The sequence below is a fragment of the Pholis gunnellus genome (genome assembly GCF_910591455.1).
Source record: "Pholis gunnellus genome assembly, chromosome: 6".
Lineage (NCBI taxonomy): Eukaryota > Metazoa > Chordata > Actinopteri > Perciformes > Pholidae > Pholis > Pholis gunnellus.
Genome location: NC_136532.1, coordinates 27,019,398 through 27,036,475, shown reverse-complemented (window position 1 = coordinate 27,036,475; position 17,078 = coordinate 27,019,398). Strand labels below are relative to the sequence as shown.

General features: G+C 40.4%; 1 protein-coding gene across 2 annotated transcripts; it reads left to right on the top strand.

The window, feature by feature from the left end:
* The first annotated feature begins 2,993 nt into the window (after positions 1–2,993).
* gramd2b (GRAM domain containing 2B) lies at positions 2,994–16,518 on the top strand. 2 transcript variants are annotated; one of them, XM_079161915.1, is made up of 15 exons: positions 2,994–3,087; positions 4,408–4,527; positions 7,121–7,208; positions 8,365–8,434; positions 8,937–9,040; positions 9,423–9,518; positions 9,613–9,684; positions 10,335–10,424; positions 10,835–10,946; positions 11,419–11,601; positions 12,588–12,663; positions 13,064–13,168; positions 13,545–13,626; positions 13,922–13,986; positions 15,578–16,518. In XM_079161915.1, exons 1-15 carry the CDS (start codon positions 3,008–3,010, stop codon positions 15,660–15,662), a joined length of 1,428 nt encoding a protein of 475 aa, XP_079018041.1. In that variant the 5' UTR covers positions 2,994–3,007; the 3' UTR covers positions 15,663–16,518. The 2 variants fall into 2 exon arrangements, with proteins under 2 accessions (XP_079018041.1, XP_079018042.1); XM_079161916.1 differs by lacking the exon at positions 13,922–13,986.
* Positions 16,519–17,078: the final 560 nt, after the last annotated feature.

The window sequence follows — 17,078 nt, the reverse complement described above, 5'->3', positions numbered from 1 at the left end:
TGGTGTCAGACAGCAGATGTTCCTCTTTGAATCCTGAGTGTTGTACGTCGCGTTTTTGACCAAATCGTGATGAAAACATTTGTTCTGTGAGCTCTACTCCCGCTACTACAACACAATACAGGTTTTAAGATTAGTAATGCTTTTTGGTATGAATTGCTTCCCGACTTAAACTTGTTATGTGACTTAGAAATAGTCACATCAGACCATGTTATGCCTTTTATATTTGTTGTGTTATGGTTTCAGAATGATGAAGACAGTTTCCACCAAACACGCTCCCGATCCTTTAGTCCAACGTTTACTAAGTTTAGTGACTTTATAGACTTTCTGATGAACGTCTGTGTTTCATTTGGGTCTAAAGACCTGCAGGCTGACGAGGTTTGCCGGTGTTTGATCGTATTTATGAGGAGAATATAATAAGAGCGTCTGTCCACAGCAACTCGCCTTTTAAGTGACTGATGGTTATTTATTTGTACTTGAGAAAGAAAGTCTATGAGCTGAAAGAGTCAAAAGCATTTTACATTCAGATTGTTTTCATGGTTCCCTGTCGATCAGCCTGAAGATCTGGTAAACATCTGAGTAAGTGTTTGATTTATGATTTATAGTTTCTGTCATATTTATTCTCATTATTATCTTCCCAAGATCTTCCTCGTTGCCAGAGATTTAGTAAAAAGAAAAAGAAATAAGTTTAATGAAATCTTAAGTAAAGAGGTAAATCACTTTTCATCTCTCTCTCTCTTCTGTTGATCGCCCTCTCAGCTGTACTTCTGTTGACACCAAACACAGAGAAACGCTCCGAACTCATCACTGAGTACTTCCTTGTTTTAGAAATAAACCAACGCCGGTCAGCCCTGCAAACTCCACCGCAAAGGTTCCCTTCTGTACTTTCAGACTTAGTTTTAATAAACTTTTACTTTTACTATATCTGTCCGTGTACGATGGATCTCCTGGATCACTTCCAGTGAACCCAGTTCAACCTGTTCGGCTGCAGCAGAAGAAACATTCAGCAGAAAGCTTCTGCAGGACTAAACATCTGTCCTGTGAGAGACGTGGGTCACAAACTCCTTCTCTCTCAATATTGTCTGGTATTAAAGGGGGAACTCCAGGGACGTATTATTGTATTTGCTATTCACAACCTGAGGGACAGACGTTTATAGAAACGGTCAAAGTGTAGACGGTGGAGTTGGCGGATCGTGAGCTTCACTCTGTGTTTGTGTTTCAAAGGTCCGTGTTGACTCTCCACCTCAGGAGGCTCTGTTTGCTCTGATCACTGTCTTCACACAGAGCTCACCACAGTCATCAGGATCTAAATCATGAGTATTCATGAGTATTTATTGTACTTTAATAATATGAACACCAAGAGAGTACTGAGGGACATCAAGTACGACAACAAGAGATTCATTCGTACTTTGTTCGAATTTAGTTGATCGTCTGCAAAGTAGGAAAGGAAAGTATAAATACAAATAATAGTTCCTGCAGCACAAGCAGAATGACAATAAATGATTATGAATCCATTTATATTTCTTTATTTAATCATTACAAATGAATATAATAATAATAAAATAATGAAGGAAATGAGAAAAACTGAAAAAAACGTAATCAGCAAAGATGGAAGTAGAACATGCTAAGCTAAGCTAGGCTAACCACTCTCTGACTGATTTCTCGATTTCCCAAAATGTTGCACTGTCCCTTTAAGGTTTCGACTTATGTATCATGACAACGAGGGTCCTCACAAGTATAGCTGTGTAATTGTGTGTGTGTGTGTGTGTGTGTGTGTGTGTGTGTGTGTGTGTGTGTGTGTGTGTGTACGTGATATAAGTGTGTATCTGTGTACCCTGAAGGGACAGAGAGACTAGATTGATGTATAATCACTGAGAGAGAAACTTTGTGTTTGTTGACTGTCTTTGTGGCCCAGTGATATCAGTCAGCTAAGATCACACACACACACACACACACACACACACACACACACACACACACACACACACAGGAGCAGGATAATAGCTGTGTCATCAATCCTCATTCAGGTTGAATTTACACAAAACGTCTGCAGGGAAAATGTTTTCAAAAACGTTTTCACACAGTAAAAAGTATTTATTCAGTGTTTAGTTTGCTCCAGAGTGAATAAAGCTTTAAACGTTTTACTGAACGCTGATCAGAAGCTGAGGTTACATCACTTTGGTCAATTGATAATATGACAGCAACAGTTTTATAAGCAAAGATTCCTGATAGAAGTACAAAGAACTATCTGTGAAGCCTTGTCTTAAAGAACAACAACACGCAAAATACACCTTAATTACTTTAGTTTATATTGTGCTTTTTGGCACATTTTCCTAAATACAATAGTTTTATTCAGACAACGGAAACTTGATGTATTGTAAAGTTGTGGAGAGTATTTAAAAAGCTACAATATCTGATGTTAAGGAGGCAGAATGGAGTCTGGTGGTGACTGAATCACAGACTTCATGCACATCGAATGTGAAGACAGTTGACTGTGAAGTGATACAGCAGGCGTGTTCTCTGGCTCCTCCCCCTGCCCTGCATTTATCTACAGTCTGCATTTAATACATGTTTTATCAACGAAGGCAAACCGATCACATTACATCCTGTTTGTGCAGGAAGAGAAGAACGTTTAGAGAGACTCATGGGAAATCCCCGTGTTCCCACTGACACCAAACATCTTCTGTTTGTTCTGATCGTCACGACTTTAATGTGAAGAGAGAAGAAAATATATAAAAAAACAAGATTTCAAAGAGAACAGCAACGTGGAAGAGAGCAGCAAATGAAACTTTACTCTCCAAACAAAGCTGGGTAAAATGTCACCGATCAAAGGTTTAAATGCTCACACACACACACACACACACACACACACACCGTCCTGCCGTCTGATTGGCTGTGACATATGAGACCAGGAGGCCCAGCGGACACGCCCACAGGGCAGGTGAGGGAGCAGAGGAATGGGAGCAGCAGGGCTCAGTCCACCTCTCAGGTCTCAGGCTGTTTGGTCGTGATGACGGAGCCGCGTGTGAACCAGCAGGAAGACGGCAGGAGGCGTAACAGAGGAGCCTCCCAGCATGAGGACGGACACTAGTGAGTTACTGCAGACAGGCCCAGAGAGAAGATGAGTAGAGCCAAACACTGGAGATACTGGTACTAGCTGTTCAAGTGCTTTTTACGTCTAGTGTTTGCATGCTGGTGCAAGTCTAGCAGTAGTAGTTGTAGCAGCACTGGTGTTTCTGTAAGTGCTGAAACAACAACTGTATTTGTAAAACTGTATTGTTTTAGCTCCAGCTTCTCAAATGTGCTGCTTTTTCTTCGTCACTCACGATTTTAAATGTGACATATTTGTATTTTGAGCTGAATGTAGGATGTAACTCGTACATTTGTCAGACGGGCTGTTGAGCTTATCAAAGTTAATATGAATCCTTATCTGAGTTCACAGTCGGCTGACCGATAAGAGAATAAGTCACCGAACATGTTTGAGGTCATTTAGAAAGTCTGCGTCACATAGTTTATCCTCAGAGAGCATTACAATGAATAAATAAAGACATTTCATTATTTTAGTTTGTATTGTGCTTTTATGGGACATTTTCATGATTTTTTTTAATTTATTAAACTTATACCAGAAATGACAGATATTTAAAAATATGCAATATCTGAATTTAACGAGGCAAAATTAAATTGCCAGATTTCTGAAAGGAGTCTGGTGGTGACTCTCTGTCTCCTGTTTGTGAAGCCATGAAAGGTAAAAGGAAGTCTGCATTTCATAGTTTGTCTCTTTGGTTTCCTTCTCCCATCAACAATGAAAACAGTTGGTCGGTGCCGTCTGCTGACCGATGAGAGAATAAGTCACAGAATGTCTGAGTTCATTTAGAAACGGAGTTTCATAGTTTCTCCTCAGAAAGCACGAAAAACACATTCTTGAAGAATCAGATTTAAAGAATTGGTATCAGACGTGTTTTTGTGTCTTGAAGCTGCATCTTTGAAACACTTCATCAAGATCAACATGAGGACTGTCGTGTGTTATTTACGTCTTATTGCTGCTCTGCATGTTGCGTGCTGTGTTTTGTGGTTCTTGCATGGCTTCATGTGATTGGATATTACTGCTGCTGTATTATTGAACTAATGTTTTGCTGCTTCCTGTTTTGTGTTGTTGAATATTAAATATTAAAGAGCCGTCCACACACACTGGCTCTTTTACAGACATGCTGATTAAATGTTGTCTTTATAAATTACCTGTTAATACCTGTTGAGCAAACGAGATCCAACTGAGTTGACTTTTATGTCATTAAAGTGTATTTCATTTAAAACCAGAGTTACAAAACCTTCTTGCTGCTTACGTATCCTCTCTGTGTATCTTTGATCATTTCTGTTTGAACTTTCTGAATCTTGTTTTCTTGTCGTCTGTAGTTCCGATGCAGAAAACATGGAGGAGCGTCAGAGAAGTGAGAGGACGGTCAGAGAGCCTCTGCAGGCCGTCGATCCGGAGCAACACGAGCTGTCGGGCCGGAGGAAGCCAGCGTTAGTCCGGTCTGTAGACAGATCAACAACCAGCGTTAGTCCGGTCTGTAGACAGATCAACGACCAGCGTTAGTCCGGTCTGTAGACAGATCAACGACCAGCGTTAGTCCGGTCTGTAGACAGATCAACAACCAGCGTTAGTTCGGTCTGTAGACAGATCAACGACCAGCGTTAGTCCGGTCTGTAGACAGATCAACAACCAGCGTTAGTTCGGTCTGTAGACAGATCAACGACCAGCGTTAGTCCGGTCTGTAGACAGATCAAAGACCAGCGTTAGTCCGGTCTGTAGACAGATCAACGACCAGCGTTAGTCCGGTCTGTAGACAGATCAACAACCAGCGTTAGTTCGGTCTGTAGACAGATCAACGACCAGCGTTAGTCCGGTCTGTAGACAGATCAACAACCAGCGTTAGTCCGGTCTGTAGACAGATCAACAGCCAGCGTTAGTCCGGTCTGTAGACAGATCAACAACCAGCGTTAGTTCGGTCTGTAGACAGATCAACGACCAGCGTTAGTCCGGTCTGTAGACAGATCAACAACCAGCGTTAGTCCGGTCTGTAGACAGATCAACGACCAGCGTTAGTCCGGTCTGTAGACAGATCAACGACCAGCGTTAGTCCGGTCTGTAGACAGATCAACAACCAGCGTTAGTCCGGTCTGTAGACAGATCAACGACCAGCGTTAGTCCGGTCTGTAGACAGATCAACAACCAGCGTTAGTCCGGTCTGTAGACAGATCAACGACCAGCGTTAGTCCGGTCTGTAAACAGATCAACGACCAGCGTTAGTCCGGTCTGTAGACAGATCAACAACCAGCGTTAGTCCGGTCTGTAGACAGATCAACGACCAGCGTTATTCCGGTCTGTAAACAGATCAACGACCAGCGTTAGTCCGGTCTGTAGACAGATCAACGACCAGCGTTAGTCCGGTCTGTAGACAGATCAACAACCAGCTTTAGTCCGGTCTGTAGACAGATCAACAGCCAGCGTTAGTCCGGTCTGTAGACAGATCAAAGACCAGCGTTAGTCCGGTCTGTAGACAGATCAACAGCCAGTGTTAGTCCGGTCTGTAAACAGATCAACGACCAGCGTTAGTCCGATCTGTAGACAGATCAACGACCAGCGTTAGTCCGGTCTGTAGACAGATCAACGACCAGCGTTAGTCCGGTCTGTAAACAGATCAACAACCAGCGTTAGTCCGGTCTGTAGACAGATCAAAGACCAGCGTTAGTCCGGTCTGTAGACAGATCAACAACCAGCGTTAGTCCGGTCTGTAGACAGATCAAAGACCAGCGTTAGTCCGGTCTGTAAACAGATCAACGACCAGCGTTAGTCCGGTCTGTAGACAGATCAACAGCCAGCGTTAGTCCGGTCTGTAGACAGATCAACGACCAGCGTTAGTCCGGTCTGTAGACAGATCAACGACCAGCGTTAGTCCGGTCTGTAGACAGATCAAAGACCAGCGTTATTCCGGTCTGTAAACAGATCAACGACCAGCGTTAGTCCGGTCTGTAGACAGATCAAAGACCAGCGTTAGTCCGGTCTGTAGACAGATCAACAACCAGCGTTAGTCCGGTCTGTAGACAGATCAAAGACCAGCGTTAGTCCGGTCTGTAGACAGATCAAAGACCAGCGTTAGTCCGGTCTGTAGACAGATCAACAGCCAGCGTTAGTCCGGTCTGTAGACAGATCAAAGACCAGCGTTAGTCCGGTCTGTAGACAGATCAACGACATGCAACAAACAACCATATTATAATAATCATATCATTTAGTTATCACTACTGAGAATTTAACAAACATAAAAACATGACGTAGATAGGTTTACAGTTTTCAAGATGTATATTTAAATTCATCTCTTACACACATGAAGATAAAGTTGTGAACACCGGCTGAATATCTATTATCAGAATCATTATAACTATGTTATAACTGCTGCTGTGTAAAGAGAATACTGCTGTTAAAAAGAACCTGATGTGTTTAAAGTGTTTGCAAACCAAATGTTATTGCACTTTTGTTCATATAGCAGTACTTTTAAAATAAAAGTGCGTAATACACTACTTTGAATTCATTATTGAATTTTGCGCATTAATCGCATGATTCTTTTGCGATTAATCGCGATTAAAAATTTTAATCGTTGCCCAGCACTAATATATATATATATATATATATATATATATATATAAATATGAGAGAGAGAGAATATCTTTCTATATTTTCTAATTTATCTGATTTCATAGCTTTTTATATGCTTTTTAGTTTTGCATTTGTTTCATTTACTTTCAACACCCGTTCAGTTTGTTGCTTGTCCTCTGGTGTTGCTGCTTGCAGCTTTCTGGAGAACCGATCATCCGAACAGCGTCACACTCGACACTGAACTTCATCGGGTTCTCAGCAACACACCTGCCAAGTGTGAAGTTGATCGAATGAACGGTTGTCGTAAAAATGAAAGGACAAACAGAAACTCTTTCGTTAAAACGTCGGTAATCATACTTGGTGAATTAATAGTGTTGTATAAATACATCAGAGTACAAAGGTTCACTGAGAAGCAGTCATGTCATGTAGGCTGTGATATAATGTATGATATCATTTCCTCTCCGTCTGCAGATCAAAGACCTTCGATCACTCTCTGCTGACTCAGGTCCAGATGGACACGGACTCCAAGATAGAGAGGAAGAAGTCTCACTACAGCCAGGTGAGCTACATGTTTTATCACACCTGGAAACATCACTGCATCAGTGAGTGACGTCATTTATGATGGAATGTATTAATCACGGGCGTAACGGTACACAAAAGTCACGTTTTGGTACGTACATCGTTTTTTGGCTCACAGTTCGGTATGTTTTTCGGCATAGTAAGAAAAACAAAGAACATTTTTTAAAGAAAAGTTTTTTGTTCATTTATTTTGAAAATGATGAACAGTTGTTCATTGGCAATACGTCTTACTTTAACAGTTGAGGCACTCAAATACTGTATATATATATATATATATATATATATATATATATATATATATACTGACTATATATAAGAAGTGGACGTAGTTATCGTGATGTCACTCGGTATGAAGCCTCGAGTTCTCGAGTCGCCATCTTGGCTTTTTTGCAATCAACGAACGAAAATTACCATATTTGGAATGCGGCTCTGGTAGCAGCAGAGACCTGTCAATCACTGTGTAGCCCCGCCCCTAAAGCATCCCCTGCTTTATGGTCTGTGTGACTCTAAATGGACCATCATTCACTAAATGAACATCATGCTGTATTGAAGAAGACTTGAAACTAGAGATTGAGACCATAAACTCTTGTTTACAATGTTTACTGAGGTAATAAATCAAGAGAGAAGTAGAGTCATTTTCTCATAGACTTCTATACAACCAGAGGAGTCGCCCCCTGGTGGACATTAGAGAGAATGCAGCTTTAAAGCACGCTAGTATCGGCTTTTCTCTGCAAATTCAGACTATCCAAAATAAATAACAGAAATGTCTGTAATGTAAATGTAAAGGGTTTCTGATTCTGCCTGAATGCTGTGGAGAGAAGGATTCGCCGTCCAGGTTGTTTTTCTTTCGTTCCAACAATTGACACATTCTGGTGGTTTCGTCGTAAATTAAATAAAAAAAATAAACTTCTTCATGGTTACTTTATAATGCCACAAAATATCAAACTGAACATCAACAGCTTCGGTCCAGAAAATACATTTGGTTATTGAAAACCCCATATCTGAAGTCTAAGTAGTTTCTACAGCTTTTGCAATATAATCAATACTCACATTGTGCAAGCATCACTCTGCATTATGTATTATATGTGTGTGTGTGTGTGTGTGTGTGTGTGTGTGTGTGTGTGTGTGTGTTTCAGCTTTCAAAGAGCAACTGCCAGTACCATAAAATATTCAAGGAGATCAGCAAAGAGGAACAGCTCAGACAGAGTAAGTCATCACTGATCACAACTATTCGGCTCCCCTTAAATACTGGATGAGGGATTAGATGAGACATTTGATACCTGCAGAGCTTTTAGTTCCACACTAAGTGAAGATTTAAAGGATGGGTTCACCGGCTTAAAAACATACTCACGTGGCTGTAATTGTTCCTCCTGGCCACAAAGAGATCCCTTCCTAAAGTCATTTTAGTGTGATGATCGTGGGCGGATCGTTACGCATTTCTCTGTGGTTTTGTGTCTATTTGTATATATTGTGTATCTGTAGTTTCTATATGTCTCCTTGTAGTCGTTGTGTGTCTCTCTGTCGTTGTTTTGTTTGTCTTTGTGGTTGTTTTGCGCCCACAGAACGATTACTGAAGAAGCTTTATAAAGGGATCTCTCACAGGAGGAGCAATTTCAGTTTCCGAAAACTATTCAAGTGAACATGTGGTCATGCCAGCGTTACTTTAAAACAGACTCTATAGATCCGTTTTTGTCGATGTTCCCATCAGGTTACACCTGTGCTCTGCAGAAAGACATCCTCTACCAGGGACGGATGTTTGTCTCTGACCACTGGATCGGCTTCCACTCCAAGGTGTTTGGGAAAGACACAAAGGTACCGTGCACTGGGACGGAGAGTTGTCTTTGATCTCAAACGTGCTTTTTCAAGCTGCAACATTTCTGTGCAAAAAGTCTCAAAAAGCTTTGATTTAATGAGAGATGTTTGGCCTAAATGATTAACATTCACCTGGTGAAGCTTCACAGAAAACAGATGAGAAAGATTCATTTCTTTATCAAACATAAGAGTCTGTTCTCATAACACCGTTTACACAATAATCACATGAACACAATGTATAGCAGCAGTTGGTGAAGATGCTGCAGAGGCGTCTGTGACGGTGTGAGTGCTCCCTCCCACAGGACGAGTGATTCTAAAAGTAGATTCTTAAAGTAGTCCCTGCAGGGCTCATCTGTTCATCCTGGTGTTTGTCCGTCCCCAGATCGCCATCCCAGTGATGTCCGTCACGCACATCAAGAAGACCAAAACCGCCATCCTGCTGCCGAACGCCCTGGTGATCGCCACCGCTAACGACAGGGTGAGAACCTCTGAGCTCATCGACATATTCTGTGTTCTTTAAACCACAGAAGACTTTAACCTGTAAAACCTTTGTGTGTTTTTTGTTGCTGCAGTACGTCTTTGTGTCCTTCATGTCCAGAGACAACACCTACAAGTTCTTGATGTCCATCTGTCTTCATCTGGAGGTAGGACAGACTTCACACATGCAGCTGAATCTTTCTCCCTTGGTCACTTGTTACCAGGTAGAAATCCTTGAATTAAAATGCACTTTTGACTATTTTCACAGTGTTTTTGATCCTTAAATGAAAGTCTTTCACCTTTTCTGTCTCATCAAACGCTCACACATGAACTCAGAGATACGTGATGATGAAGTTAAAATCGACTTTAATCCGTTTCTCAAATGTTGAACTTTTTGTCTCGTTTTTGTTTTCGGTGTTTTCTTTAAGCTGAGTCACGAACCACTAACAACTATCTGTAAAAGCCCATTTAGAGACATTGTATGTTATCGTGGTCTATAAAGATGAATTAACTGAAACTGGATGAAAGAAGAGATGTGATTCACCCTGATGGCTTTTAGTTTCTTAAATTCTTTCTGTGTTCTGTGATAAATAAATGTAAATCTATCTGTTGTTTAAAAAGCTCAACGGTCTCGCCAACATGTGGAGAATAATTATTTGTGGAAACTGTGGAGAGAATCTGGCATTTTCTTAAAGATTGCTCACATGAAAGTAAAATGTTACCGTTTGTGGTATTTCTTCCACGTCAGCATTAGAACAGAAAGAAACGCTGCACACGTGATTTGATTAATACTTTTGATTAAATATCACACGTGCAGGAGAAGAGTCCGTGCAGCAGCCCCGTCCCGTCCTCGGCCGTGAACAGCTTCAGAAGTCAGAGGTCTCCTCTGTCGCCTCGCTTCCCTCTGGTAGGTCTACTAATGCACAAGTTATGGAAACATTATGTAAATAACAGTAGTTGTGGTTTGTTCTACTATATTATATTCACATGAGGTGAAGACTCATTGGAGCTGTTTGTGAACAAAATGCTTGATTTCTGCAGAGATTTACATCAAAATATGGACGTAAAACTGCAGGAAGACTTTTCAGCTTTTCAGAAAGACTAAAGAGAGAAAACTTCTATGGAAAACTGATGGAAGCGAGTTGTATTTTTCTTCCTAACTTTGTATTTCGCGGGTGTTTTGGTTTTATACGCCTACAAACAAAGGTGTGATTGTCTCGTCAGCATCTTCCTCTCTGAGCTTCAGCTTCAGCCAGACTTCCTGTTGTCTTTAGATGAGGACCGACCAGTCAGACTCCTTGTTCGTGTGTCCTGCAGAGCTTTCCCGGTGATTTCTGTGACCTGGACGTCGCCGTGAGACAGAGGAGGCCGGAGATGGAGGAGAGCAGCAGCTCGGACTCCCAGACCCCCGACTACGACAAGATAGCAGGTACCGCCGACCCGCCAACCAATCAGCTGCAGCGGAGCACATCACATGATGAGCTCGTATCTCTAGAGATCCGCTAATATGACAACAGCTTTTTACTGAAGGAGCAACGTTTGTATTTCAGCAGCAGAACCGTTGCTGCTGTAAGTTCATCTTTACTTCATTTCCTACTTCCTCCTCTGATGGATACAGTTCAAAGCTTCACTCTGTGAAGTAATTATAATAATAACTTTATCTTTTAAAAGCACCTTAAAAAAAGTAAAAGAGGCAAAGCAATACAACAGAAAGAGCAGCAGTGCATTTAAACATTGCACTCATCCCTGAGAATTATTCATTACACCTGATTCAAGCTCAAGAGAAGAGATGAGCAGTGGAGGGATGTAACGTAACACCGGGACACCGTCCACCGTTCAACCACCGGGAGAGAACGAGGAAGAGAAGAACGACACCAACACAGCTTCCTGTCTCTCTGCAGAGTTCCCTGTTCCTCCGTTTCTGGATGCGTTGAAGCACACGAGCAGTGCAGCTCCGCCCGAACATCCAGACCTTCAGCACAAAGTGAAGAACCAGAACCAGAACCAGAACCAGAACCAGAACCAGAACCAGCACCAGAACCAGCAGAGCTCAGACAACAAGCAGCAGGACAAACACCACGCTGGTACGGATGTCTGTAATCCTCCAACTGCAATTAAAAACCAGTCTTTAGTTCAGTTATGCAACACTGAGGTGAATTTACTTCATTTTGAACATTAAACTTTGAACAGCCACAAAGAACACGTCATACAAGTTTTTTTTTAACTGTTTTTTTGTTGCCATGAAGTAAATTAGTACATTTGTGCGCTCTTGAATTCTACCAGATCCCTGAATTTCAATTCATTTCTGATATCCCACATTATTTACTGTCCTCATGGCTCTTTTGTTAGTATTATGCATAATGAGTGCACTGCACCTTTAAACGTGGTACACGTCCACACAATAGCTCAGAGACGGTAATAGTGACACATTCAGAGTGTGGAACTCTTCATGATCCACTCAGAGTCTCGGTTTTCCCTGAACTGCAACTCTTCTTGCCAACGTTCGCTCTCACACATCTCACGTGAGGTTTCCAACTAATTCTCACCTCAGAAATGTATTTTCATATATTCTTTCCATATGAACACTTTCTATCATAACTTGCAGCTAAAACAGCATTCGTTTGGTTTTCACCGCTTTCATTTACTAAAGTGTTGTCTGTGAATAAACTTGTGTGAATGAAAACAGAAGAAACTCTAGAGGAGCTAGTACGGACCCCTGTGGGACACCACGAGTTACTCCAAACGCTCCCATAGTTCATGATCTCACAGTCCAGGAAACAAGCTGAACGTTACCTGGACAATCTTTATTTAGTTTTTTTAGATGATTAAGTTAATTGTTGCTAATATTAAGATGAGATAAAGCTTCATTTAAGAGAAATTGTTGTGCAGCAGTTGCAAATAAAACAAACTATAAGCAATTCATATTAATATTAAGGTGAACAAAGTACACAATGCCATCAAATTCAACTTTGTGACAAATTGGTGACAGTGTGTGTTTTAAAAAAATCTTAGATCAATAAAACTAAATGTCTGTGAGTTTAACACGGCGGCTATTTCTCTCTGTTTGCAGGATCAGAGCTGGTGGTTAACGGCGGGACTCTGAAACCGGTTTCTCTCAACACTCTGCTGCTTGTCTACCTGTTACTGTGAGTTCATCCATTCATTCATCCATTCATTGATTCATGCATTCATTGATTCATCCATTCATTGATTCATCCATTCATTGATTCATCCATTCATTCATTCATTCGTTCATTCATTCATTCGTGTGCAGATCAATAGATGTACTCCAGTGAGTTGTCATGTATTTATTCAACTGTTTATTTATTCATTCATTCATTTATTCATGAAACATTTTTCACATTCGGGCCACAATGATCCACTAATAAAGCTATTTATTCATGTGATAATGCATTCATTAACAAAATTCATCTTCATTTATGTATTGACTTCATTTAATTTTTGTTTCCTGAACAACTTCTCTCACTTATCTAAAGATTGATCGTGTGTGTGTGTGTGTGTGTGTGTGTGTGTGTGTTTTCTCAGAGTGTGTGTGCTGCTCTTGTCGTCCTGTTACTTGGCCCTTAAGATCATCTCATTGGAGGAGAGGCTGACGACGCTCGGCTCCATCACCGACTTCACCCACCAGGAGTGAGTCACACAAGTTACAAATGTTTTATTTAGAAATATAATGGAAAGAGCCGGAGAAAATATGATTATTCCATCGTTTTATTAGTGGAAACACTTCACCTGCCAACCTGTTCAGATGTTGATAGTTTGGGACCAACCGGTCTCTAAGATAAAGTACGACGGTCCCAGAGAGAGACACTGAAGAGCCACAGCAGCCAAAGGAAGAGCAGGAACATGTGTATATGAGCCTGTTTATAGATAAAACTAAAATATGATTATGAACCATATACTGTGTATAAGAAATGAACGTAGTCACCGTGACTGCAGCTTTGAGATTTTGCTCTTTTTCAATATTTAAAAGTTAGCGTCCTCCATTGTTTGTCTTTTTGTTCCCCAGACACGACTTTCTGACGAGGAGCGACGTGAACACGGAGCTTTTCTCTGAACTTCTGACCATCAACCTGATGAAGCTGGAGAAGGTCAGTCCGTCCGTCCGTCCGTCCGTCTCCGAGGTTTCATTTAAATCTTGAGCAAATTTACAAATTTACAAAGATTTCTGTAAATATCTATCAAATATTCAGCTGCCAAAATCCATTCATTGTCTATTACCAAAGAAATGTTAGTTGTTGTTTAACATAGTACCATGTGTTCATGTAAAAGTCTCCTTTCCTAAGTTAAAGGTAGAGGAATGAAGCTCTAGCGTGTTTCGAGCTGAAGCAGTCAGAGTTTCCTTTAGTCTCCTTCATTTCCTACTTGATGAACTCGTCTCCTCAGATTAAACAGGAAGCTGGTGCTCAGGATGTTTCTCTTCCATCATGCGTGAGCAACAGAAACAAAAGGTAACCGGACGCTCGTCGGTGTTAATCAAACATTTATAGTCAGCGATCCGTTCGTCTGTAAGGAGAGCTCGTCATTAACATTTCAGACCGACGCTCGTCTCCTCGCTAACAAACAGCAGCAGCTGACTCAATGTAACCGACTCGTCCACCTCGAGATACTGAACCTGCAAATATTATTAAAAAGTAGGCGCCTGTTCAAGTGGAGCTAAAGGTAAAAGCATCACTGACCGCGTGGCCAGCAGCAGGTCAGACGGGCTGTTATAAATACTGAGAGGTGTGATTGGGAAATGAGGAACAGGTGAGCAGGTGATGTGGGAGTCTGGTGGGAAAGTCTGAGGCCCTCCGGTGGACGGAGGGAGGACGGTCTGGAGAGTTCCTCTGTAATGCATAGAGGTGTGAAGTGAGAAGAGAATATAAAAGATTATAGAAATATTAGAAATAAACTCAGTGGACCGGGACAAATCACAAGAAGAAGCATAGATTAATAAATACAGAACATAAACAAAACGAATACTTTGGCGTCATCGCGAACATGGCATTAAAGGAATAGTTCAACATTTTGATACGATGCTTATGAGTGAGATGGGAAGATTGATATGTGTGTCTACAGATGTGGAGTCAGGGCGTGGTTAGCTTAGCTTAGCATAAAGTGCCAAAAGAAAACTCTAACAAACACCTGGACCTACTTTGTTTCTTAATGTGCACATGAAAAGAAATGAAACATGAAAAGAAATAATAAATAATGATTGGACATGATTGTGTGGTGAGGTTGCCAGGTTTGGATCAAAACCTGCGTCTAGATGTAGACGGTCTCCTATCGGACTGTACATTTAGATTCATTTTTTATTTGTTATTTATTCCCGCTGCCCAATATCTGTACTTAACTTCCTTTATGTTTTTTTAATTCCATTATGACCACTTAGATAATTATGATTTGCAATATTCCCTGCTGATGATGTTTTTGTGTTGCATTTAAAATCTAGAAATAAAATGTAGATTAAATAAACTGTACTTCATAGCTGGCACTATAGTTGGACCTGCAGCACAGAAGTGCTGGGCGGATGTGTACACTGTGGTTTGTCAAGAAATAGTCCCCATAAAACCACAAGTTGTCTTTGAACAGAGCCATGCTAACAGTTTCCCCCTGCTGCCAGTCTTTATGCTAAGCTAGGCTATTTTCCTCCAATCTCCAGTGCTGGACATTAAACCAGATCACAGAAGCCTGTGAACTTCAAAAACACAGATCATCGAAATACATTACGTCAATGTGCATGTGGGCATTTTTATTATTATTGCTCATTATTATTACATCTGATTATAAACAGTATCGTATGTGTTTTTATGCTCGGCTTTTTAGTATTTATACATTTTATTTTGCTCTAATTTAACTTTTTTATTTATGTGTTGTATTTTATTCATTTGATGTGCATTTTCATCTTGTTTTCGTCTTGTCAATCATTGGTAAAGCACTTTGAAATGCATATGATTTGTTTTAAAGGTGATGTGTAAATAAAACTTGATTGATTGATTGATTGATTGATTGATGTCATACAGCAACAGTAACATTAACACACCACGTCTGTCCTTTCAGGTGCAGAAGAACCTGCAGAGACTGCTGGACGAAGCTGCCTGAATGTACTGGAAACCAGCATAATGTGACGTTTACAGTTCTGTAAATATACTGTAAATACGTAGTTTATTGTGGGAGATGTTATGAACTGACAAAAACTGAGATGTATTAAAGCATTAACACAAAGGGCTTGAAAATGATACGCACTAACAAACCGTTAAAGGGCGCAGTGTTTCACCTGTAGCCACACCCAGCAGTGATGTCACAGGGTACTGACACGCCCTGAGGTACACTTCCACATCACAGCAGCAGAAGAAGGAGTTAAACCACAAAAATACCAAACCTTCTGGTAGAGTTTTAAATACAACAGTATTACAATAGTACTGCATCTGCTTGATGTAAATGTAGTAGGGAAAGCAGTATTTTGAAGGCTCTAACATCAGGTGATCTCTTTAAGAAGGCAGTAACGCTACTTTATATTTTTCTCTATTTTCCGCTCACGTCGCTGTATTTACTTTTAAACTGGTTCAAGTTTTTTGACCTCGGCTGTTTTTCGGTCACGCTGAACTCACTTCTGGGATCAAGGTCGTGTTCGCAGCACTAAACAGTTGTTCAGAAACTAACACTTTTTTTTCGGAGCATCCTTGAACGCACCATGGTCAGAAAGCAGATTTATTAAATTCCCTTTAATGAGTAGTGTTTCCACCATATTGTTACTGACAGTGAATGATATATGAGAAGGACGTTTATTAAAATGACTGTTTATTATCTTTATGTGTTTGACAATCATCAGACAATCCCAGCAGCCTGCGGCCGCCTTCCACGGTTTCGTTCTTTATTCGACCAGCGGATGGCGCAGTAATGTAAATATAAAACTCACATAATGGCTTTAAAACTTATTGTTCGCGGAACTTTTCCACTGTGAGCTTCACACAACAGACTGTTACAGAGAAGTGAATGACTGTGACTCTGTGAATATAGAAATCATACACAGATTTAATGATGTGATTGTATTTTCCTCTGTCTCGGAATAAAGTTCTATTTTTCTTGTATTGTTTCCGCATTATTTTTTATTTTCTGAACTAATATAGTTCAATATATATATAATAATAATATAATATATATAATATGTATCCCCATCTGTTCATATGAATAGTGAGTTGCTAACTGAATAAATATGAAACAGTATTAAACAGTGCTGTGGTCTGAATTGGTGAGAACCACGCCGGAAATAAATAACTGGAATCATAAAATAAAAGTCCCCAGAAATAAATACTATCTTTAAAAAAACGTTTTAAAAATAAAAAACTCTTTAATTACTGTACTATATTGATCCATTTATATATTTCTACTTTCATTGCCATATTTCATCGGCATATTTCTGTATTTATTTATATTTCTAATATTGACGAAAAATGACATTCCATACACGACAACATGCGACGGTCTTCATGACTTGATGGTGAATATTATGAACGTGCCTTAAATCCAAACAAACAGGATTATCCCAATGAATGCTTTC

Coding starts and splice junctions, on each gene's coding strand:
- gramd2b (XM_079161915.1), top strand. CDS start 3,008: ATGACGGAGCCGCGTGTGAACCAGCAGGAAGACGGCAGGAGGCGTAAC. Junction 9,685..10,334: donor CCATCTGTCTTCATCTGGAG/GTAGGACAGACT, acceptor TCACACGTGCAG/GAGAAGAGTCCGTGCAGCAG. Junction 12,664..13,063: donor CTGCTTGTCTACCTGTTACT/GTGAGTTCATCC, acceptor GTGTTTTCTCAG/AGTGTGTGTGCTGCTCTTGT.